This window comes from Aythya ferina, assembly GCF_964211825.1.
Source record: "Aythya ferina genome assembly, chromosome: Z".
In the NCBI taxonomy this organism is placed as follows: Eukaryota; Metazoa; Chordata; class Aves; order Anseriformes; family Anatidae; genus Aythya; species Aythya ferina.
This window is the reverse complement of record NC_140299.1, coordinates 66,050,792-66,076,454: the sequence shown is the minus strand read 5'-3', so window position 1 is coordinate 66,076,454 and position 25,663 is coordinate 66,050,792. Positions and strand designations below refer to the sequence as shown.

Below are 25,663 nucleotides of genomic sequence, written 5' to 3'. Positions count from 1 at the left end.
GTTTGGTTCTTTCTCAGGTGGATACTTCCGCCAAAGCAGGATCCTTTCTCTTCACACACGCACAGAAAATATCCTCTGGCACACACCTTCGAGTTTTTATATGTGCTCTGCCTCACACAGCACGTCCTGTGTCCCAGTGAAGTCCTCCAGGATGACTGCAATACAAACAATAATCAGTAACAACTTCCTTCTCACCCATACGTGCCAGAAAACCTGCAGTGCCGTGGCTCTGTGCACACTGCCAGGCAGGGCAGCTGCCCTGGCCTCTTGTGCCCACCTCTCCTGTGGATGGTGGCAGCAGGCATTTCTCCCCTTTTTGTGATACTGCTGTCCGCACATGTGTCCATGTGCAACTATCAGTGACATCAGATAGCCCCTTATCTTATCAAAACACGGGAGATAATTCACTGATATACTTATTCTGCATGGGCTCTTTTCTTCCTCTACACGTTATGCGTAAGCTGACTTTTGCAATTCCATCTGCAAACAGGGGCTAGGACAGAGGCAGAAATTCTGCAGCTATCCCTCCAGCTATCTTATCTGAAATCAAGTGTTTTAGATAGCAAAAATATTTCCTGATAAGTGTCTGCAGTGAAATACCAACATTCACTTACAAATAATGTTATACTACGGGAAGAAACAAACTGTAAAAGGAACGATGTACAATATTTCTTAGCACTGCTCCATTACACATGGTTTCCGTAATCAGACTTCCATTTGAGCCCTTTGGGGTGTTGATCCCCTTTAACTTTCCCTAGAAACTCATTGAATATGACAGGGTTAAGGCCTACAGGCTTTAAAAAGCTCCTGGTACCATTCAATTGTTCAGACAGGGATTAAAACTACTGCAGGCAGTAGCAAAGTGGTAAATATTGACTCAGCAGTAAATAAAATCAGTCCATTGAGGTGGAGTGTACAATATGTGGTGGAGGAAGAGTCACGAGAAAGCATTATTGCTCTTGGGCAGATTAAACAGTTTACATCACAAAACCACAATCTGTTTCAGGAAAGTCACAGTCTTCATAAAAACCAGTGACAATTTACAGTCACAGCAAAATTAAAAGAAGGAAATCGTGCCTTTTTTTTTTTTTTTTTTTTTTCTTAATCTAGCTGAAAAGTTATATTTTTCGTCTGCAAAATGGATGAAGCTTCATACTGACGGACAACCCACCAGCCTACTTTAATAAGAAATGCACGTGTAACTTTTAGATCCTGTCAACCCATAGCTGCAATGGCATTTTCTACTCAGCATATAGCAGCCAACTGTGAATTTAAAACCAGGCTAAAATTTTACTGTTTTAGTTATTAGTCTGAGCTTCTTTTTATTATTATTTTTTTATTATTTTTTATTTTTTTTTCTGCAGAGCTATGAATAGATATGATTTGAATGCCATCAAATGGTGGAAGGAATTTGCAGTAAGACAAAGATCAGCTCTCCTTGATCTGATTGCTCTTCCTTTCTCTTCTCCACTTTACTGTGGGTGATAAAAACAGAATATAAAAAAGATAATATTAAAGAAGCAAGTGTTCCTCACTGAACAGGCACACTGTGTATGTGTATATGGGTGCCTGAGGGGAGTAACATGGCTCCTTTTCTGATATGTAGCAAGCAAAAAACCAATTAAATAATACCTGAATTTGCCTTGTATATTAAAACTGCTGGAAGAAAAAGAAAAAGAAAAAGAAAAAGAAAAAGAAAAAGAAAAAGAAAAAGAAAAAGAAAAAGAAAAAGAAAAAGAAAAAGAAAAAGAAAAAGAAAAAGAAAAAGAAAAAGAAAAAGAAAAAGAAAAAGAAAAAGAAAAAGAAAAAGGAAAAAGAAAAAAGAGAGACTAGCTCACAAAGTGGCTTCAAGGTAGAATGGAGTGTGTGCTTTTGAAAGAGAAATGTGTTATATCTGAGTTAAAGTACCAAAGGAGAGAACAAAAGACTGATGTGTTTTGGCATTTTTCTTTCTCAATACTTGAATGGCTGCCTGCTTGAAGCTGTGAACAGGTATGGAGTAATTATCTCTGTCCCCTGTCAAAACATCACACCTCCCTCCTATGAGGTTAAAACCTAAATGTAAAGAAATAAAAGGTTGGAAAAAAAAGCATAAGGTCTATTTTTCAGGCTATCCTGTGAGCATCTTATGCCATTTTAAAGGCCTAGATAAAAACATCTGCATGTGATAGATTTGTGGAGACATCCTCTTACTGAATTTGGAAACACATAACCAAATGCTTAACACAGATGTGAAAGGCACAGTAAAGTTATTCTTCAAATAAGTTTTTCAGGAACACCTATAAATGATGTCACCCTTTTAAATATGATATGGAAAACATAGGCGAAACTTCAACTTTAGAACAGACTGGCAGAATGAATATTCGTTATCTGCATGTGGACATGTCTACATATTTACATATAATTTAAAACTTACTTTTCACAGTAAACTAAACTAAATAAAAAAATATTGGCTATTCTTATACTGAAACTGAATTCTACTGTATCTTTGAGAAAAATATAGATTTACTGAATAATTTAGGATTTATATATAAAGGACACATACATCCTGGTAAACAGCACTACATAATGCATGTTTTAATAGCCTTTCCTGTGCATATCAAATCACACACTACACACAAGCAGCCTAATCAGAGTTCAGCACCAGAAGGTGAACTGTCTGAGGAACTTCTCCAGGGCCAGATGGAGTCTCCCGGGTCCACACAAGGAATGGACCAGCTGAAAAGGCATCTCTGTATGGAAGGAGAAAGCCTTGCTCAGTCTTTTCCAGGACAACGAGTCTTGCACCGTGTAATGAAAAGTACCCTGTGAACACTGAGACTGAAGAAATTTAGAAAATGGACTGATCCGTTTGGATTAACTTCTTCACTGAAAGGGTTGTGAGGCACTGGAACAGGCTGCCCAGGGAAGTGGTGGAGTCACCATCCCTGGAAGTCTTTAAAAGACGTTTAGATGTAGAGCTTAGGGATATGGTTTAGTGGAGGGCTGTTAGCGTTAGGTTGGAGGTTGGACTCGATGACCTTGAGGTCTCTTCCAACCTAGAAAATTCTGTGATTCTGTGATTCTGTGAAATTGGAACTATTTAGCATTGACAGTGACGGGACTCCCAGAGGCCATGCAGGATCCTTCTGGATTTTGCTGGTGTTCACTCCACATAGCAGCACCGTGCTGAAGCCCTGCCATCCTCGCTGCCACCTGCCCACCCTCACCTGGCCCTTGGCCCTGGCCCTGCTGCTCTCTGCTAGGAAGGAGCCAAACACAGACCAGCTGCAGGGAGTGGGGCGAGACTTAGGGCTCCCCACCTGTGCTTTGAAGGACCACTGTCAAGAGCTCAGAGCCTGGGGTGTGGGGAACAGAAGGCAAGAGCAAGGGGCCTGGTCCAGTCTTCCCACCAAGCTCACTTGTTCCAGGTAAATTGGGAAGAACAAAATGAGCTTTCAAGGCACCAGTAAAGGATGTAAAAATATATATATAATAATCCTAATTTCCATTTTGTAAATTACTGATAATGACTGGTGATTAAGGAGTGGGCAGTTAATGTATTACACAGCAGCCCATGTGTGATTTTCTTCAAAAGCAGCTTTAATCTCAGTCTATGAAATGAGTGCAAAACTCTGAATATGAATGGGAATTCTAAAAGCTTGTTAATTGGCAACTGTTCATTTGCAAACCTAAAGGATCTAATAATGGCTTTTGCCTTGGAAACAACTACTGAAAATATTCCGAGCTTACAAAATGGAAGCCTCACCAAAAGCCAAATAAAAGATGAACTGAAAAAATCAAAACATCTTCACTAGTATTTTTACCTAAGGATACCAGTCAGCAAGTATCTGCTTCAACAAGTAAAAGGTTTTGTCAGATCACAGATGTAAAAGAGAATGTACTGCACTGCAAATGTTAAGAGAGGTGACAACAATGTGAACTGTTACAAAATGTCTTTCACCAAACGAAAACAGAACAAAAAAAAACACAAGCAAATGTCACTCTAACCTGGAGGCTACAGATGTAAAACACAGGGTACAGAAGAAATCAACTAAACAAGCTGCCTTAAAAGAAAGGCTTCACAAAATTGTTGACTGTTTAGGACCATACTACTAAATGACAATATTTATATATTATGCATTTCATGTGCCTTGGTGTGTTTTTGCTCTTTTTACATTGCTAAACTTCTTGAAAGCTCAAGAAGAGAATCAAGTACTCCTTCGAATCATTCGCACTTGGGCAATGAGGGTGAGCTCCAGATCTTTGGGAAGTCAGTCAGGAATCTTCCTCTTAACCTCACTAAGGTCAGGATTTTGCCTTTGGTGTCCACATCCCTGCAGAAAGATCAAGGGCATGAAAGACAAAGTCAAAGAGTACATGTGGCAGAACAGTTGTTCCCTGCTAGAGTGCATTGTTTTACTAAATAGTAAGTTAGAATATAATGAATTCCTTTTGATAAGAAAGAAAAAGATTAAATAAAAAAAAAAAAAAGAAAAAAGAAACAGAAAAAAAAAAAAAAGCTACATACCTGTAGATGATTTTTAAAAAATTAAGGGAAGAAAAAAACATTTACTAGTACTGTTGACAAACACTAAATGTGCCACTTAAAATGGCAGCTTCTTTCAAAGCTTCCTGTGTATCATTGACATAAGCAAGCTCACTGCTGTTTATGAGTGACTCATGGATATTTATTGCAGAGAAAGAACACAATATATGTCATTGCATTTGTGCAAATGAAGTAATTTACAAATCTGCATTGATTTTCTACCACATTACACCAAAGAATACTGTTAACTTGGATTTGCTCTGCACAAGTGCAATTTTCATTTTAGAACAGACATGTAGGAACATAACTTAAAATTCTCATTTGGACTTCTTCAGGATTTATTAGTGAAATACAAGCAAGATGTGCCTTAGCAAGGCTAAGGCACAATGTGTTTGTATATACCTGGTACACTGCTTTTTGGAGCATTTAAAGGTCTGATTGTTACTGAAAATGTAATGCTTTGTCCAACAATACAAAAAGCTATACATCATTCACATCCAAGCTTTTCTATGCATGCACAAAAGCTGCAGTTCTGGCAGCATTTCAGAAAGGCCACAGCCAATATATGCTACCCTAGGAAGTGAGAGTGTTTCCCATCTTATGCTATTCTGATGCTGAGCATATTTTATATGGTTCATCCTTAAAAAGCCAAAGGTGAGAACTGAGTGAGCATGCGCAGCAGGAGTTCTGAATGATGGTAATCAGCAGCTTTGCTTGTGAGAATTACAGCTCCTCAGGGACTGTAAAACAGAATATTTACTGATGTCAGGGGCAAAACAATGAAAAGGACCCTGCCTTGGTGTTTTGCAATCTCATAGGGCAAATTTAATGCCTTTCCCATTTTTTAGACTCTTCTGAATTGGAAGAAAAATAAACAGCTTTTTGGACAAACTATTTGCTTAGAAGAATCACAGAATCACAGAATTTCTAGGTTGAAAGAGACCTCAAGATCACCTAGTCCAACCTCTGACCTAACACTAACAGTCCCCACTAAACCATATCACTAAGCTCTACATCTAAACGTCTTTTGAAGACTTCCAGGGATGGTGACTCCACCACTTCCCTGGGCAGCCTGTTCCAATGCCTCACAACCCTTTCAGTAAAGAAGTTCTTCCTAACATCCAACCTAAAACTCCCCTGGCGCAACTTTAGCCTGTTCCCCCTCATCCTATCACCAGGCACGTGGGAGAACAGACCAACCCCCACCTTGCTACAGCCTCCCTTGAGGTACCTATAGAGAGCGATAAGGTCGCCCCTGAGCCTCCTCTTCTCCAGGCTGAACAAGCCCAGCTCCCTCAGCCGCTCCTCGTAGGACTTGTTCTCCAGGCCCCTCACCAGCTTCGTCGCCCTTCTCTGCACCCGCTCAAGCACCTCGATGTCCTTCTTGTAGCGAGGGGCCCAAAACTGAACACAGTACTCGAGGTGCGGCCTCACCAGAGCTGAGTACAGGGGGACGATCACCTCCCTAGCCCTGCTGGCCACGCTGTTCCTGATACAAGCCAGGATGCCGTTGGCCTTCTTGGCCACCTGAGCACACTGCTGGCTCATATTCAGCCGACTATCCACCATCACTCCCAGGTCCTTCTCTGCCTGGCAGCTCTCCAACCATTCTTCTCCCAGCCTGTAGCTCTGCTTGGGGTTATTGCACCCCAGGTGCAGGACCCGGCACTTGGCCTTGTTAAACTTCATGCAGTTAGGTGAGAAAAAAGGTGAGAAAAAATAAGCAAAATGACCAAAAAGCATAAAAAAATACTTTCTTGGTGGTTATCAACTTTATGATATTTTTTTAACTTTCTAATCACTGTCAAGGTTTGAAACTCCAAGAAAAACCTGGTTTTTTGCTTTTTCAAAAAGACGAGGTATAAATATACTTTGAATTGTATTGAAACATATTTATTTCCTGTAGCATGACAATGCACAGGCCAGAGCTGAAATTTGTTAGTGCCAAACAATGCATTCACTTTGATATAACAAAACATACTGTACATATTCCGTCTGTAGCTGAATTCACAGATGTTGCAGGAGAAGTGAGATGGGGCACCACATGGAAGAAAGTGTGCACAAGCCCCACTTCTGGTGGCTGCCCTTGCTGTTCCCCAGGCTGAGAAGTGGGAGATGCACAGCAGCAGCTTCAGGGATCGGCAGCATGGAGTGACAGCTCGCGTGCAAAAGCTGACTGCTGACAGCAAAGGGTGGGAAGGGGAAGGTGGTGGGGTGGGAGCCAGAATATGGGAAGTATGTGCCTGGCAGGCCATTGTATAGGCTCTCACTGTCACAGAAGAGAAGAAAAAGGCAACATCCATTCTGTTACGCAATAAAGCAAACAAACTAATCTGCAGTCAAAAAGACCAAATCTAAATAGAAAGGAAATGAGCAGTTCCTTATTTTCTTGCCATATCAGCATGTTTGGGTATGTCAGCTGTAAACATACCATACTATGTTGTAATTAGATGTAGGTTAAACAGCACTTATCAGGAAAACTTTTGCTTTCACTTTTTTTTTTCCTTTCTTTTTTTCTTTTTTTTTTTTTTTTCTTTTTTTAATTAGTGTTCTGAATTTCCCCTTCTTCCTGAATTCTTCATCAGATTGAGGTCTGGGATTGCTTTCTGCTGTCACCGTGGTACCTTGCTGTGCTGCAGATCGTATGCGTTTTACTCCTGTGGAGTAACTAGGTAGTTCTGCAGGATTTCTGACCTTTTCTGTCCGGCATATTCTGGAACCATCCTCTGGGGAAGGAGTATCGGCTGGCTGCAACCACGGCTGGGCTGGTTCACAGCCTGGGCCCAGAAGGGGATGGCCACGCTGAAAAACACACAAAAAAAAAAGGGGGACGGGGACGGGGACGTGACAGGGGTCAGCCACAGTTCACTTTCTTGCTCAGGACCAGTGAAAATTTTTGTTACCTTAAAAATCCATAGGGTTGCTCTATCAGATTCTGCAGTTGAAAGAAGGATAAAATTATCTGTTTGTGAGTGTCGCTCCTGGCAAGGATAAGATCAATTTGGTTGGACTCACTGGTAATTTGATAAGCTTTTTGATCCCTTCCCAAGCAAAATAAGTGATCAGGGTGACAGAAGTTTATCTCTAGCATAAGAAACGTGGCCCTTTGAGGGAATGTCAATGTACACGCAGTGAAAAATGTGAATTTTCGTCACATCAGGAGACTAGATAGGAGAAACCTTTCGTTTATTTGCATGAAACTCTGCAGCAGCACAATACAATAGTGTGTATTATAGTGAGGGGCGACTCTGACTTTGCACCACTCCCCGGAACGAGAGGCTCTAACGAGTCTCTCTACCGAGATAATGCAAGTCACTGCGGGCGCTGCGGTTCACGGGGGAGGGCGACAGCCCCAACAGCGCTGATGCTGCTTTAGGACACGGGGCCGGGCGGCCCCAAACCCCTGACAGGGGACGGGGACGGGGACGGGGGCAGCGAGGCGGGAGGCGCCCCCCGCCCGCTCTGACAGACCCCGGCCACCTCACGGCCGGCGCGGAGCGCATGCGCAGCGGCTCATGGCCGCCCGGCGGCGGGAGGGATCTCGCGAGATCCCGGCCGCCTCTCGCGAGAGCCAAGCGCGCCGAGGCGGCGGGCGGGCAGTGGCGGCAGTCAGTGGCGGGCGGGCGGCGAGGCGGGTGGTAGGGGGCGCTGCTCCGCTGTCGCCGCCCCGCCGAGGAGACTCCACCCCACGCTGTGTGCCTCCTCCTCCTCCTCCTCCTCCTCCTCCTCCTCCTGCGCCGCCGCCGCCCGCGGGACGAGGGAGGGCCGAGCGGCGGCGTCCCGGCAGTGCCGGGCGCCTGCGTGTCGCCATGAACCTGCACCAGGTGCTGACGGGGGCCGTGAACCCGGGGGACAACTGCTTCTCGGTGGGGAGCCTGCACGGGCAGCCCTTCACGGTGAGTCCGGGGGGGGGTGGGAGGCACCTTCCCCGCTGCACCTGCGGGGCAGCCGGGCTGGGGGCGGCCGCCATCAGCGAGCCGTGCCGGGGCACCGCACGTGAAGATGGGGGTGGCCCCGGTGGCCCTGGTGGTGGCCCTGGTGGCCGTGGTGGTGGCCCTGGTGGTGGCGGTGGCCGCCCGGCTGTTACATAAACGGCGCCCCTCAGGCGCGACCTTCGCGGTGGGGGCGCCCCGCAGGCGGCCGGGGGGGCCCCGCATTGCCCCGTGTCAGCCTTGTCCCCCCCCTTCCCCCCCCCCCCTTCCACTTTTCCCTCTTGTTTTGGGTTTTCTGCCTGTGCAGGGGGTGCCCTCCCCGCCCCTTTCCCTTCCAAAATGCTCCCCCCCCCCCCCCCCCCCCAGTCTGCCTCTCCTCTTCAGGCGAAAATGAGGAGCGAAATGAGCGGAAAGTCGGCTGTTTTTAGCCGTGTTTTCCTCTGGTCGCTGTGCGGAGCCCGATAGGGCAGCGGTAAATGGAGGTGCAGGAGCTGAGCCTGCCTCTCCCCGCTGCTCACGGCTGTCACCGTGCCCTGCCAGCACGGGGAGGGAGGCCGGGGCACCCTCACGGGTCCTGGGCCACCTGCCCTCACGCTGCTCCCCTGGGGTTGGCTTTGAGGAGCCGGTCTGGCCTTGTCAGTGCTGTGCCTGCTCCCCTAAAGCCTCCCTGCTGTAAGGCAGCTCATGTTGGGAGCCTTCTGCAGCTGGAGCAGTCGTGACTTCCCGTGCCCACTGTGCTGGATCTTCTGATTTCACGTATTCGGAAGTGTTTGAGACCCACAGGTGGTAGGGAAGTGCCGTAGCGAGGCGGCAAAGTTTAGTGTACAGTGAAGTGCTGGTAAGGTTTCGATATGTGATGTCCAAATGGGAAGCTCAAGAAGTTCCTTCTTGGGGAGAAGGAGGTCGAGTTGTCGGTGTCACTGAAGAGCTCTCTCCTACTACAGCCTAACTTCCAGAAAGCGTCAGGATTTCCTGATGGATAAAAGGGGTGAGGATCTCTCTTTGGGGAGAAAGGAACCACTGGAGAGTGCAGCTTTCCCTGTTTCTATTGGTCTGTTGTTCCCAAGATCTGTTTTGACATAAATATAGTAACAGTGTTTCCTATAGACACATTCATCTTGGTTTTTGTCCTTTTGCTCAGAAGGTTATTAATAGATTCCTTTTCCTCAGATTTAAAATTGCCAGCAGAAATATCTTTGGCTTGTTGTTGTTTTTTTCCTGTTGTTACTTGTTTTATAACACCACGTTAAAGTCACTACAGTGCTTAGAAACATTAACAAGTGAAAGGTACTACAACTAATTCCTTTTCCTGGAAATGGTGGACTGAACCTTTAGAAAATCCAACAGGAAAATTGACAGTTCTTTTCCTGCATCTGAAATCAAGGTGTAAGCATTAACGAGTATAAAAACTATTGAATCATATATCAGTACTCAATAATAATAAAAACATCTCATCAAACACCTGTGCGTTTTTGGTCAGAGAGACTGGAAACACAGGAGCTGATGTGTCAGGATGCTGTACTGAAGCTGGGGAGAGTTGTCATTGTCTGACAAGATAACTTGTTCTGCAGTACCTCAATTTTTTTATATATGGTGTTGTCCTGAATATTGCTTGCACACTTGTACTGAATATAAGGGGAAAAAGCTTTAAAACATTCAATTTTAAGCTGAAAATAATAGATTATTCTTGACTTTAAAGTTGGAGATTAAATTAGTAGGGGGTGCCTATACACAGTGAATTGTATGAACCTTTCTGAAAACACCTGGTTTGGTTTTAAACTGGCATGTGAGGTCCTCACGGTGTGCAGGTGGCAGAGGTTCTGTCTTTCATTTTTCTGGATTTCTTTTTTAGGATCTGATGTGACAACTGGAGTTTAAGCTTTCTTAGAGGGAGGTCTGATAAAGAGTTTTTGGCACGCCTTTTATTTGTATATAGAAAAGGCTCATAAGGATCAAGATAACTTAAGAAGTATTCCTGTTATTTATCTACTGAGAACGTGTGATAGTAACATCTGGTATGCTAATGAGTATAAAGAACTTGGCCTACAGAAGTTAGTATCCATTTGCTCTTGATGTGCTTCTCCTGAAATGTAGTAGTTTTATTTGCAGTGGAATGCATCCTTTACTTTCTTTGTTTTCAGATGTGGAGTATTTCATACCTGAAAACATTTGATTCCTAAATTCATAAGTTAATGCTCACATACTTAGGATACCGCTATAGTAGTTTCTATGGAAGTTGTGTAGAAGCTATTAGGTAATCAATACTGATAACACTTCTAGTGATTGATTTGCTCTGTGCGTGTTTCCTTATTCAGTTCTGCTTTGGTGACTTTTTTTTTTCCTAGATTCTCTTTTAACAAAAAATATCAGAAGGGGAGAAAAGTCACTATCAGCAACAGGAACTTTGCAAGCACATGTCCTAGGACTGGTCGTGGTAGCTGTAAAAGGGTTGTTGCTTGTAGGGGCAAAAAATTGGGAAAGATAAATAAAGTGCATAGTTCAATGCAAGCAGAATCTTTTTTTTTTGGACAGATTTCCTGCGTGTGTGTGTGTAGTTTAAGTCATCTTGGACCTGAGACTTGTTTTGTATGACTGACAAAACTGTGAAATTAAAATGTTAGCTAGAGAACATTTGAAAAATGTGGGTTTTTTTTGAGTAGTTTGAATAAGACCACACTCAATTTTTCCAAAGATGCTGGATAGCATTATGAAGTACAGATTTCCAGCTTTATAAAATTGTTTCTAGACTGTCTAGAAAGTATTTAACATTTTATTTGCATTTATAACTTCATGGGTAACTATAGTCAAGAAGCTTAACTGAGTGGTCATAAGAGCCTCTGAGAAGTTAGACTCTTTGCACCTGCCTCTTGATTGTAACCTAGACAAGGGAAGGAAGCTTTTTTGATACTATTTTTTGTCTATGTCCTAGTTAACCTATTCCGAACTTAAGAAATTAAGTATTTTTAATTGAGCTAAACTTGGAGAAAAAAAAAAAAAAAAACACAGCTGAACCTTTTCAATGAAAAGTGCAGTTTCAGTAGGCCTTGTTTCTAAGTGCATGGCCAATCAATTCACCACTTGGAGAACTGTATTGTTTTAAATACTGTCCATAGGTTAAAAAACCTTTTTCCCCAGGTAAGAGTATTTCTTGAATGTAATTACTTTTCTTATCTAAAAGTATTTTTTAAATTAGATATTTAAATGCAATACTCTCAATATTAAAACTTGCATACAGAGTATATAGTCTCTTTTTTAACTGGTGGCTTATGTTTCTGTTTCCTTGCTTTTTTGGTTTATACTTTTAAGACGTATCACCCTCAATATCTGTGATGGGGGGGCAAAGGGACCATGCTGAAAATAGTAGTATGAATGTCTGCCTGAGACATTTTTTTAATAGAATAATTCAGAGATGTTTCATGGTGACTGTGTCTGTTTTGATTTTCCCTGTGCTGTGTAAAGGAGAAAAACATAGATTTTTTTCAGTGTTACCTAGCTGATAGATTTATTTGCCTTTATCTTTACTTTTCAGGAGACTGAATTTTTTACATTTTTCTTTAAAGAGGAAGGGGTGAGAAAGGGAGAAAAACAGAGGGAAGTGAGACATAATGCAATTTGTGTAGTATATAAGCATCATTCAGCCCAGGAAAACTGAGGTTGTATTATGTTTATGTGCCCAATGCAGCAAAAGAAACAGGTAATTAATAAAGATAAGCTTTCTGGTTTTTTTTTTGTTTGTTTGTTTGTTTGTTTTTTTGCTTTTTTTTTTTTTTTTGTAATAAGTATTTGTTCTTAGTCTACATCTTGTTTGCTTTTTTTCCTTGGGGTAGCTTTGTTTTTTCTTTCAAGTGGGAAATTAAACTTCCCTAGGGTAGTGAAGTAGCTGTTGGAAACTTCTTTCAAGCATGTCATAAAAATACCATTCAGCTATCACAGAATTTTAATAGAATCTGTTTTATCGGTCAATTTGGTTGTGAACCCTGACATCCTGACCTTTTGGACTTACCTCATTTCATTTGTGAGAGACCCAAGTACCCTTAAGACCCGTGAGTGGTAAAAATGGTCAGGATGAACCCTGGAGGAGTACCTCAGATACAATAGCTGGAGTGGCCACAAACCAGAAGCAGCAAGAGGTAGCATGGGTGGCCGTGCAGGTAAGCTTCTGGTGCAGAAGCTGGGGACAGAGCATGTCCACGGTTACTGTGTCCTGCTGCATGCCATCCCTGGTCAGCTTCAGCTGGGAGGTTCTTGATGACCTTGCACCCAGCACAGGGTTCTGAGCTTTTTTTCTAGTCTGTATCTTCAACCTGTAAACATTTGCATGTTTTATACTTCTATATACATTTTAAAATACATACAGAAAACTATGTAACTGTGAGCGCACACATACTGTGCGTATTGTCTGAAATGGGCAGTTTATGGTAGGTGTACGCGTGCCCTGCACATAAGAGATATAGGTTAAATAAAGTTTGTGCAGGTCACATAGGATTATTTCTCATTCATTATGTAGCTGTAGCAAAAACAACAGCACAAACTTTGTATGTCCATACATAGAAAAAAATATATAAAGAGGATGGGTATAAAGGAACTAACTGTTTCAGAGGTGCTGCACTGTGTAAGAGGTCAAGACTCTTGCTCTCTTGCTTTTCTTCTGTTGAGGACAGAGTCTGATTTGCCAGTACCAGACTTTGGTTTCTAAGAGTTTTGTGTATCAGACTTTCACTGTAGAAAGAAATGAAAATAGTTCATAAAATTGTTTGTACCACTTTCCTTTAAAGCTAACATGCTTTTAATGCACTACTAGTGTCAAAACATGATCTCCAAATAAATATGATTTTAGAAGTAAAAACCGACATCAGATTAAAAGAACAGGTAGAAACTGTCTGAAAATCCAGTGTGGCACGCAAAGTAACATTTATTTTTGCAGGCCTAAAACATGTTTCACTTCCTAATTTCAGGCTTGTTTTGCTATGTCACCCGCCAGTGAAATCCATTTTCCTGCGGCTTGAACTAGTTCTACCTTGTTCATTGGAGTAACAAAAGAACAAAGCATTGTTTAATAAACACACCAAGAACATGATAATGTAAACAGTATCTGCTTGTCTCATTTTGTAAAGACAACTTGTTTGTAAATACTCCAGGACATTCTTAAGGTGAAAGGCTTCTTTTGTTTAATGAAATCAGACTTAAGAGACTCTTCTTGACTTTTGAAAAAATATTTAGGAATTTATCTAGGGATTCTCTATTAGTTTAACAGTATGGCAGCATTTTCCAGCCCCTGCCTGTCTTCTCCCTTCCTTGCCTCCAATAAAAATAAATAAATAGTTAAAAAAAAAAAAAAAGCTAATAGAGAACGTGGTGACATAGTCAAGATAAGAGGTATGACAGGCTTATACTCTGGAATTGCTTTTTGTCCTACAGAAAACAGACCGCTTGCATGCTTTTCTTCTTAGTTTCTGTAGCTTATAGAAACATTCATAGTAAAAAAAAAACTCAGCACCTGTCGAAACAAAAATGAGCGACGTGAACTATTAAGTAGATAAAAGTTGACTAGTTGACAGCATTTATTTTTGTTGTGTCTGAGACGGTTGGGGTAGAGGAAGTACCCATTACTTCTGAGTACTGACTTCCATTATACTGTGCTGCAGGCCTCTCAGCGTGACTTTGGTGCCGGGGAAGCTCATGGAGCAGATCATCTTGAGTGCAATCATGCAACACCTACAGGGCAACCAGGTGATCGGGCTCAGTCAGCATGGGTTTATGAAGGGCAGGTCCTGCTTGATGAACCTGATCTCCTTCTACGGCAAAGTGACACACTTAATAGATGAGGGAAAAGCAGTGGATGTGGTCTGCCTAGGCTTTAGAAAAGCTTTTGGCCCTGTTTCCCACAACATTCTTCTGGAAAAACTGGCTGCTCATGGTTTGAATGTGTGTACGCTTTGTTGTGTTAAAAAACCGTGTGGCTGGGCCCAGAGTTCTGGCGAATGGAGTTAAATCCAGCTGGAGGTTCTTCACTAGTGGTGTCCCCCAGGGCTCAGTACTGGGGCCAGTTCTTTTCAGCATCTTCATCAAGGTGCTGGAGTGTTCAGAGAAAGGCAATGAAGCTGGGGAAGGGTCTATAGAGCAAGTCTCACGAGTAGTGGCTGAGGGGGCTGGTGCTGTTTAGCTTGGAGAAAGGGATGCTTAGTGTGCTCTACAACTGCCTGAAAGGAGGTTGTACCAGGATGAGGTCAGTCTCTTCTCCCAAGCAGCATGGAATAGAACAAGAGGAAATGGCCTCAGCTTGTACAGGGGAGATTTAGGTTGGATATTAGGAAAAATTTCTTCATTGAACGGGTTGTGAGGCATTGGAACAGGATGCCCAGGGAAGTGGTTGAGTCACCATCCCTGGAGGTATTTGAAAAACATGTAGATGTGGTGCTTAGGGACACGGTTTAGTGGTAGACGTGGCAGGTTGGACTTGATGATCTTGGAGGTCTTTTCCAACCTAACTGGTTCTGTGATTCCGTGCTGAAATACCTCATGCTATTTTCTGAGCTGAGGAAAAAAAAAAAGTCCCGTAGTTAGTTTTGTGCTCTTGTTCTAGAAAAGTGTCTTTTTAAGGATATTACTGCTTAGAAACTGCATTCAGAACTGGCATCTGGATTCCATTGAACGTGTATGAGGATGTGGCTTCTCTTCACAGGGACCATTTAAATAAAGAATTACATGAGGGACAGCAAAGGACAAGTTGGGCTAGGGGAAGCACTCAACCTTCTCTCCTGAGGTGTCTGGTCAGTATGAGGTGTAATGGGACTTGGATGGTAGGAAATAGTAGAAGAGGAAGCAAATTGTATTTGACAGAAAGCTTAATTTTCATCTGTTCTGACTGGTTTTTATTTATTCGTTTGTTGAATATATAACTTGCTTGCCTTCTGTGTCCTTTCCCTTTTGTCTTTGAAATTAAATTTCTCCTGCAGGTGAACGTTTCTCCTGCGGGTTGGGTCGATGGGCAGAGCCCAGTGGGATGAGGTTCAACATGGCTAAGTGCTGGAGCCTGTATTTTGGTCACAACAACCCCATGCAGTGCTGCAGGCTTGGGGCAGAGTGGCTGGAAAGCTGCGCAGAGGAAAAGGATCTGGGGGTGTTGGTCGTCGCTCACCTGAACGGCTGAGGGTGCTGGGGTTGTTTATTCTGGAGAAGAGGAGGCTCAGGGGAGACCTTATTGCTCTCTGCAGGTACCTGAAAGGAAGGCATGGGGAGCTGGGGGTCGGCCTCTGCTCACAGGTAACCTGTGATAGGACCAGAGGGAATGGCATTAAGTTGTGCCAGGGGAGGTTCAGATCGGAAATTAGGAGACGTTTCTTCTCAGAAAGAGCCATCAGGCATTGAAATGAGAGATGGTGGAGTCATCGTCCCTGGGGGTGTTCAAGGAAAGGTTGGACGTGGTGCTTAGGGACATGGTTTAGTGGGTGACACTGGTGGTAGGGACCAGATTATCTCAGAGGTCTTTTCCAACCTTAATCGTTCTATGATTCTATCAAAGAAACATCAAATGTCACCTCCTAACAAGCTTCCTTCTGCTTGTCTATAGTTATATTAGGAATTTATTTGAAAATGTTTGCTTTTTTTTTTTTTTTTTTTTTTTTTCCCTTTTCTTATTTTGTTGGGGACAGATCTGCTCCGCAAGCTTAAGAGCTGGTACTCTAGATTATTGAAGGTTGGAAAGTCAGTGTGAACAAGTATGATCTGATCTGTCTGAGTAAGACTGATGTCAGAACTGATTTATTTTTCCTGGATGTCAATTTGGTTGTTGTTGTTGTTCAGGTAATGTGGAGAATTATCAGAATGTAAAGAGAGTATGACCATTTTTCTTAAGAGATTGAAGATCATAAAAAGACACTCCTTTTACCCCAACCCTTGTCTGGATTCTTATGAGTACCTTTATAGTTATTTATTGGAATTGGGAGCTGGTGGAATGAGATGATGTTCCCAAACTTCCTGTCAGAAATACAGCCTCTGATTTGACGCTCTATTTTTAAACACACTGCTTATGAAGTTGGGCAAGAAATGAATATTAATTGTCAAGTAATATCATTGTTTAAATGTAGCTAAAGGGAAGAGGATGTATAGCTCTTGAGCAAGATTTTGTGTTTATAAATGGGGTGTTTGCAGGAAACGGCAAGAGTATAGGGTGTTTGCATACCTCTTTGAGCTGCTACTGTCCAGCAAAGCACAGGGTAGCAGTACTGCGTTCTGGTACTGTTTTAGGTCCTCATGTCTGATACATGGATGAATAAGCAAGTTCCTAAAAACTCTGGGGTGTGATAGTCACTTCAGAGTTCTTCCAGTGCAAAATCCAGGTGTACTCAAAATTTGTTTATAAATACGTTAAGACTGATAGTGTTCTTGATCCAGTTAAAATGGTTAGTTTTCCAACTTTGGGATTGGTGCTGGTACTTTGTGTTAGTATTTATGCTGCTTCTCTCTCCCTTTGTTGGAAATATGGCAGTGTTGTGACTCCACGTGATCTCAGGCTTGTCTGTGAATGTAGAAATGGAGGGAAGCAGGTGTGGATAAATCTAGTAAATTTACAACGTGTTGTTGTGGACTAGAGGGGCATACAGAAGAAAGAGGCAGAGGACTTTATGCAGTCTTTGGCACTTCATTTGTTTAAAAACATTTCTAATAAGGTTGTGTTATCTCTTTAAAGTGGAGCATTTTGTTTCTTAAAATTGCCATCATGCAAAACAGTAAATTCAACAAAATGGCTTTGGGAAAAGATGTATATTTTGTACTTTGGAATAAGCTTTGCTTAGTGGACTAAGGATTTAATTATTGAGTCACCAGGTGAGATGGTTTTCGACTTCAGAAAAAAATGTTCTGTGAGAAACAGATAAAAAATTCAACATGTTACTGTGATGTCAAAATAATCGCTTTAAAATTTGAACAGAAAATAGAACTCAATCTCTTCTGGAATAAGTTTTAAATCTGAGCCTGCAGTTCAGTTTGCCCATTTGTAATAAATGATCCAGTTTTGGCGGAGGAACTGCACTGTTTGAAACTCCATGAAGGTAAGGAGGAGACGGGACAGGAAGGGGCACAAAGATGATAGTAAATGATCATAAGTAAAAGTCTACAGAAGAATTCTAGACAGCACTTTCAACATTCATGTTATTTTAAAGGTGGGTGGTAGTCTAAAGGTTGAAAAATAATGACTGAATATTGGCAGAGAATGGTCATTGGTTTTCTGGGCAAGATGGTTTTGTAAAATAGACTAAATATGTTGCAGAGGAAATTAGCTTTGCACTGAAATCTTCATTTTTGTTTTATTTTTTCATTTTAATATATGTAATGGTACAATAGTCTAGGACAGGTTAGACAAGACTTACGCCTTGACCTGGAACATCTGAAAGCATGACCATCAGATTTAAAAATTGCAAATCTAGCATCCCGTTTTTCTGCCTTTTTCAAGTCAAGAGTATTATTATTATTTTTTTAAGTAAATATACTAGAAATTAGGGGAATTGGTTGCAGTCTTCCATCTACTTATGGAAGTACTTATGATACTGTTCTGCTCTTGTATCTTCCTTGGCAGCAGCTTGTTTTCACAGTCCTTTTTGTTGTTTATCTCTGTTTTCACAGTCTTTTGACAGAATACAGTTGTTGGTGCTGATAATTTTGGTACTAGCTTACTGGCTCTTAATTTTTTTGTTGTTTGTGCATTCCTTGTTGCTAGACTTTGGTACTTGATATATTCTGTATGTTTATTGGATGATGCTGCCTACTATTGTTTCCAGAAGTTTCAAACCATTAATATTTCATGACATTTTAATCAGTGCCTAGTTTCTAATATAATTGACCTAAATATAAGAATTTCTGTTTCATTCAGACATTGTAATACTCAACGGGTGGCTCTATAAAGGTGTTAGGTTACTTAGTGACAACATAAATTTAAGATAAAATGAATCCATGGCATGCAAGTACCACAAAATTTGTTAGTCTGAAACTTTAGCTTTTTTATAGCCAAGCTTCATTGTTTTCCTTTTGAATTTTATCTTTTCCTAAAGGGCTAACAGCATTTTAGCTTCTCACCTCTCTTCCCTCTTTTTGAAAAATTTTTAGATGTCTCTTTTTCGAGTCTAGGAAATATAATTGCTTTATAGTGCTTTGCATGAACATTGTTTTTCATGTTTTTTCTTTTCTCATAGTTTTTTTTGTAAGTCCATCCATTTTGCCTCTTCAATTTTAAACCACTGTTTCCTTGTTACAAAAGTGTTGTGGTGTGCTTTTAAGTATGGAGAGAGCGTAATCTGCCATTTCTGTTGCTTGATTGAAATTGTTGACGTCTGTTTGATCTCTGCAACTGTCTTTGTACTTTTCTCTGCGTTGCTCTACATGGATAAAATGCACTCACTATGTCGTTTCGTTCTTCACTGATATACTGATGCTATAACTAGTTACAGCTTTGCTTAATTCTTCTGGTTTCTTTTCTTTTTTGTTTTAGGCATATGCATCAGGATGTGATATTGTTGTATTAGGGACTGACTTCGAAAGGTTACAGATAATCCCTGGAGCAAAACATGGAAACATCCAAGTGGGATGTGTGGACTGTTCGATGCAGCAGGGAAAGGTACGTAGGTGTTCATAATGATCATGTTCTAACAATGTCGTGTTAAGTGCTTTCTCTGGGGTATGGATGCTTGCAAGCTAAGGTGAATGTTCACAAGAGTGAATAGTAAAATGGCTGATTGCTTCATCTCTTTCTTTATGGTAAGCAGCATAGGAAATGTGAAATAGTAAGCATGGTTATGAGATTGTAGAAGATATGTAGGGCTGCACAGGAAGTTGCATAGAGAAGATAACAATAATTTGACCAAAAGATGAGAAAGGTGGGATCAAAGTTAATTTATTCACTCTCTATTCACACTGCTGAGTATGTCATTGTCATCCTTTGATATGCTGGTGATTGGCAGCAGATGAGGTCTTCCATAAAATTCATTTTCAGGTCATATCTCTAGAAGAATAATATTCCTTTCAAGTAATTCATAAAGGCTTAAAATTGCTTTTGGATAGAGTATTCTAGATTTTCCTTTTTTGAGTTCTCATCGTCTTCTCATGTAGGTAGGTAAATTGTTATTTTAGACAGGTTTAAAATTATTCTTATAGACACCTTTCTTAACTGAAAAAAAAAAAAAATGAACAAAGTAGCTCTGTCTATTGGGATGTCATAGTGTTGTTAAGCTCTTTACCAATGAAGTAGGAGCTGTGAATAAAAGTTGGCTTATGGAAAAGGTTTCTTTTTTTTTTCTTCTTTCATTTCTTTAAGCTTTAGAGGGTGGTAACATTATCATTCTGCATATCACTACAAGCCTTGTAAATTGAGCGCTTTGGTTAGATTATGGTGTCAGTCTTGAGATAAGATCTGCATAGAAACTGCTCTATGTTTACATGTGAAGTCTATGAATGACAGCCTAGAGGATCCACAGCTACTCTTCGTTCCTGCATTTTAATGTTTGAGTGATGAACTCTTGCAACAGTAGTGAAGAAGTATTACTGAAAATGTAGAAGTGTTCTCTTTTCCATCTCTGATAGCTCAAAGCTGTAAAGAATGTTTGTTTCTCCCCTAGCTGTTAACTAGAAAGTTTTTTTTTTTTAATTCACTGGATGTATATTAATGGATGGTGAAATACATGTGTGCATCACTTAACACAGAAGCTTATAATATTTTTCTGCAATTTTGGAAGGTCTTGACTTCCTGAGAGCAGTTCTGAACATATTTAGATGACAAGCTGCCCTTGATTTGCAGATTTATATATGTATGTACATTGATATATATATATATAATTTGTATACATATATATATATATATATATATATATATATATATATATATATATATATATATATCTCAAACTTCTGAACTTACTAAGTTTGGGGATTTTATCAGTTTTTAAATAGACCTACATGGTCACCTTGATTCTGCAAATTAGCATAGTTTGCTGCTAGTGATTATTCTGACGTAGTTGCAGGGCACTGAAACAACTTTCAGTTGTGTGAATAAGTAGTGAATAACTAGGACTTTGTTGACTGGATAGGTCAGTGTATTTCCAGCCTGCTGCTGCAAAGATGGTATATCTTACAGAATCTTCATCAGTATTGACAATTTGTCTTCAGTTAACTTCCAGATTGTTCTTTAAGATCAACAGGAAGAAATGGAATGCAAATAATGCAGCTTAATTTCTGTAATTTTGAACCTTTCAAGCCATCTGTTAATAATTTGTAGTGTATGAATTATGTACCTTTTTATTTTTTTAACTTAGAGAGCTGCTATGAAGTACCTTATACAAATATCTGGCCTTTACTTCTGTTTGAAGGATTTCCCATCATTTGTAAAAGGGTTGTTTACTGGTTATGAAAGTAATAAGTTTGAATTTTCATTTGTGCCTGCCCTCTAAATCCAGTTTTAGTTTATTGGGAAGCTAATGCCTTGTGAAACAACTTCGAAGTAGCAACAGCTTGGAGGTTCATGATTGATCAACCCCTACCTTGGTTTTGAATGGTAGGCTGGGTTATGGCACCATCTTCTCACTTCCTTAGTTTTGGGGAGAAACTTAACTTTGTCTTAAAGAATGAGTTAAGTTGAATGAGAGTTTTTAATCATTCCAAGAGAGCATACATGTATCTGTTTATATTTACAAGTGTTTGCATCTATATATGTTAAATAAATAAATAAATCTCACATAGATTTACAAGGACTAATTACTTCTACAAAGAGGACAATGTAATTGTAGGCCATTGAATCTCTTGCCTCTGGTTGTATGCAACATGGTAATAAAAGATTTATTTGGAAGTGAGTATTATACTCGACCATCTCCCACACAGCGTAAGCTACAAGCCTCTTGCCGCTTCTCCTAATTAACATGGAAATTAAGACTAAAACTTTTGATTTAAATGTGACAAAAATTTAGTTTTTCTGATGGAGTGGCAAGTAGAAATACCTGACAGTGTACAAGAAGATGGCAGTAGCTTTGGATAAATTGAAATGTTTAATCAAAGTTGTTTTTAAGTGTCATAGCTGGTGACAACACTGTTACAATATATATGATGTGTTTTATTTATGGAACACAATATTTTACTAATGAAGAAAGTTGTAGGTAGTAATTAAAATTTTCATTTAATTTACATGCTAATAGGTTACTTGTAGAAAATTGGTTCTGTAAGTAAGAACAGTTCATTAAATAAGGCATTTTTTATCAGTAGGGCTACTAATTATTTTGAATTTGCAAGTTGAGTTTTGAATTCAGGTGTTATAATTAAATGAGCTGAACTTTTTTAGGCAGGCTGGATTCTTTTCAAAGTAACTGTTTTATTTTATGTTGATTGGTAGTGAATGATAATGTAGTTTAGTAAGACCTTCTCATGAATGGGAAAATTGTTGAGTCATTCTATTTAATATGGGGGACTAATGGGGAAAAACATAAGTGTATCCAGAAAGTATTTGATTATTAATATAACAATTATTAATAATATTAATATAATATATAATATAGCAATTATATATTTTGTTAATATATTATAAACTGATCTATATAAGATTACAGTAAAATTTCATAAAATGAGACCAGTAGTAGTTCGGACAAAATAATGAGAGTGAAGGAAGTTCTTGTCCCAAAGGCTGATGTTTTATTCCTTGATGGTAGCACACCAATAGTGGTAACCTCTGTCTTACAACCCAATAAGGCGTCTCCACACATAGTCAATACAAGGGCTTTGCAACAGAAGAATTTTTCTGGGCAATTGTTGTGGTAATTTGGGAAGTTAGTCAACATTTAAATGTGCATTATTCTTTTCAGTGACACGCTGCTGAATGAGGACTAATGAGAGTGTCTATAATGCCATGGAAGCCTATGGAACTTCCATGCGGTAACAGTTGCTCTGGACACTTCCTTGTGTAGTGTTTTGGCATGCTAATATTAGTTTGTCTTAAAAAATAATATTAAAAAATAGGCAGAAGATCTGTCCACGTTTGGTTGAAAAAAAAAAAAAGGAAGAGGAAAAGTCTAATCAAAGTCTAATTAATATGATTCTGTGTAGACATGCTGCTGTTGGTGTGTGGAATGGAATTACTGGAATAAAAGAGTAACTGAGGTACTTAAAGAGGTTTAGAGAGGGCAGATATTAGTCTGAGATGGAAGGAAAAGGTTGTTTAGCTGTTTTGTAACTGTGACAAAATTATTGTTGGCATTTCTGGGTCAGGCTGCTGTCTAGGTTGTTAGCTTGACGAAGGTTTAACTATCTGTTCTTTTTAATGCAGAGGGTTTCTTTGGAAACCATGGATCTACTGTCCCAATTTAAATATTAATTTAGGTACAATTGTTCAGTACTTTCTTCTTTAAAACATTTGTGGCTGATACTGAAATCAAAACACGTTCTATAAAGTGACTCTGACTTAACGTTGCTTTAAAAAACAGTACTTTCTGAGCAAGAGCTTCACAGAAATAAGAAACTGACTATTGCAGAATATCAGAACTGTAGATAGTGGCATTATCTTGAGTTTTGGTTTAACCTGGCAGGCAGATGAGTAGCAGCCACTCGCTCACTCTCTCCGGGTGGGATGGGTGAGAGAATCAGAAAGGTAAAAGTGAGAGAACTCATGGGTTTTCAGCCACTCCCAGAGAGCAGGGCCCACCACACGTAGCAGTTCCTTGGGTAGACAAACACCATCGCTCCCAGTGTCCCTCCCCCTTTCCTCCTTCTTTACCCCAGTTTTATTGCTGACCGTGACACCAGGTGGCACGGGACATCCCTGTGGTCCGTTTGGGCCAGCTGTCCTGGCTGTGTCCCTTCCCAGTTCCTGGTGCACCCCCAGCCTCCTTGCTGGTGGGGAAGCACCAGAAGCTGAAGAGGCCTTCGCCCCGTGTGAGCACTGCTCCACAACAACTGAAATGTCGGTGTGCTATCATCACTATTTTCATCAAAAATACCAAACACAGCATCATAGAACTCTCTATTAAGAAAATTTATTCTATCCCAGCTAAAACCGTGACATCTTGTTCATCTTAATGTCAAGCATTACTTTAGAATTTAGGGTGTTGGTTATTGGCATGACCTATGCAAACTTATAATTTCTGTAAATCTCTATACTTTTAGCCAACATTGCCTTGGGACTCTCTGCATGAGGCCTTTCATGTTAGGATCATTGGGTGGTTTGGTTTGGATTGGAAGGGACCTTAAAGACCACCTTCAGGCCCTGATATGGACCCCAAAGGGACATGACTAGTCACTGATTTCCACCTGGGCATTGAATTGTTGACTTCAGCTCTCTGGCTGTGGCCATCCGGCCAACTCTTTATCCACCATATAGTTCACTGTTCAAATTCATCTATCTCCAATTTAGAGACAAGCACATGCATGTGTCATGTTTTGTCCCTTCTTACAAGGTCTTTCAAACTTGCTTTTACATAGATGTCTTGAGATAAAATAGTCCTAATTTTGCCTTAATGCACATTTGGGTTAGCTGATGCCACTGATGGAATAAGAATTTGAAATACCAATGAATGCTGACTGTACTACAACTTGAAACCAGATACTTGAAATATTTAGTGCTAGCATTTAGTAGGTCTTCTGATTTTGTGATCTCCACATTGGATGTTTGGCTTGGGTAGCTCAAGTTTTCTGAATTAATGTTTCATAGGGTAACATATTGTCTTGCTGGGGAGGTTGACAAAAGTGCTCTGAATTGGATTTGTTTCCATTTCTTAGAATGTGAGCTCAGCAGATTCCTTTAGGGTCCTAATCAGTATTTACCTAATTATTTATGGAAGACATACTGGTTATAAATGTGATCTAAGGAAATAAAAATCCATGTGTCCACCTATACTCTTAACAGGTCATCGGGCCTAATGAGTAACTAAAGGATTGTACTTTTGTTATTGTCATCACTTGCTTTGTTATTTTGCTGGTTGTAATTTTTCTTCTGCTATCAAAAGTTAATATGGATATGAGCTTCATTTTTTTTTTCTAAAAGGAAAATTAACAGTAGAATCACCAAACCACATTTCATTCTTGCTTGTTCTATACCTTGTTTCTTATGCATGTGTTTATGTACGTATAATTTGCTTTAGATTGCAGCTTCCTATGGAAATGTGATTTGTATCTTTGAGCCAGTTAGCCTTTTGAAGCAGAACAGCAGTCATCATAATGTAAGTAGTTCATTGCTCCTTAATTTCATTTACTCAGTTGTAAAGCTTAACTAATTACTCTGGTTTACTTTAAAATTGAGTATGTCTTTAATGTCTTCATTTAATGCTGGAATGAAATTGAGGTATAGGATGGTCATTGGGAAGTGGAAATGGTAGGAGGAGAGCAGAGAAGTTATTTGAAATGGTTCTTTAAAAATATGTTTCACTGTAATGCTTCATCTTACTGATTTTTTTTTTCTAGCTCTAAAATTTATATTCAAAAAATTCCAGAACCAAACGTGTATTCCAGACAATATAGCCATTACCTTAGGAATTCCTTTCCGAACCATCTTGTGTAGCCTTTATGTCCTGCTATGTTTTACAGTTTCTATTTTAACCTCATTTTATAGAACTGCGTACACTTCTTCAAACGTGTAATATTTTCAAAAAGCCTATTAGGACTCCTGTATAACATCTAACTGAATGCTTATATGTAAGAGTTACAGTGGTGAATAAAACTCTAGTCTCTCGATAGCATGGCTTGCAGCTGGTGACAGTGTTTTAGTGAATCATCGGTCTGAATATTAATTTCTGCCAAGTAAGGTGTTTTAGAACAAGTTATTTATCCATGCGTCTTACATGGAAAGGATTACCATTATACTTGAAGTACTAGGGTCCAATCAATGTCGGTTTGACAATATGAGCAACGATTGCTTGAGGAGCTCTCTACTCTTCTCACAGGGTTTGGTCTCTCCGTTTGCATTAACAAATTTTTTGCACAGCTATATAATTGGTTCCCTTCATGCTAAGCAACTCAGTCATATGGTTCCTGCTGTATCTGTAAAACAGTTGTTTTTGATATACTTACTAAATAGCAGGTATTGAATATACATGTTATGTTTTATACCACTGGAAAGAAGTGGAATAAAATCATGGTAAAATGGGACTTCGTATGTTCACATGAAGTTTTTAGATATATTGCTTTCTGTTTGATCAGTGGGGCCATTGAATCCACTCTAAATATGTTTTTCTATGCCATTAAC

At 40.1% G+C, this 25,663-nt stretch overlaps 1 protein-coding gene and 1 long non-coding RNA gene across 7 annotated transcripts in view; one reads left to right on the top strand and one right to left on the bottom strand.

The window, feature by feature from the left end:
* Positions 1-6,459: 6,459 nt before the first annotated feature.
* LOC311427814 lies at positions 6,460-8,003 on the bottom strand. Its single transcript, XR_014687582.1, has 2 exons — positions 7,432-8,003; positions 6,460-7,330 (listed from the first exon to the last, which is right to left on the bottom strand). It is a non-coding gene; the product is annotated as an uncharacterized lncRNA (long non-coding RNA).
* Positions 8,004-8,164: 161 nt separating this feature from the next.
* The window catches only part of DMXL1 (Dmx like 1), a 92,377-nt gene continuing 74,878 nt past the window's right edge, over positions 8,165-25,663 (top strand). For 3 of the 6 annotated variants that reach the window (XM_084503739.1, XM_084503742.1, XM_084503738.1), the window contains exons 1-3: positions 8,165-8,424; positions 18,944-19,069; positions 24,564-24,641. In XM_084503739.1, the coding sequence (XP_084359865.1) occupies positions 8,338-8,424; positions 18,944-19,069; positions 24,564-24,641 (291 nt within the window). In that variant the 5' untranslated portion in view covers positions 8,165-8,337. The remainder of the gene's footprint in view (positions 8,425-18,943; positions 19,070-24,563; positions 24,642-25,663) is intronic. The other 3 variants (XM_084503743.1, XM_084503740.1, XM_084503741.1) reach the window with 1 other exon arrangement.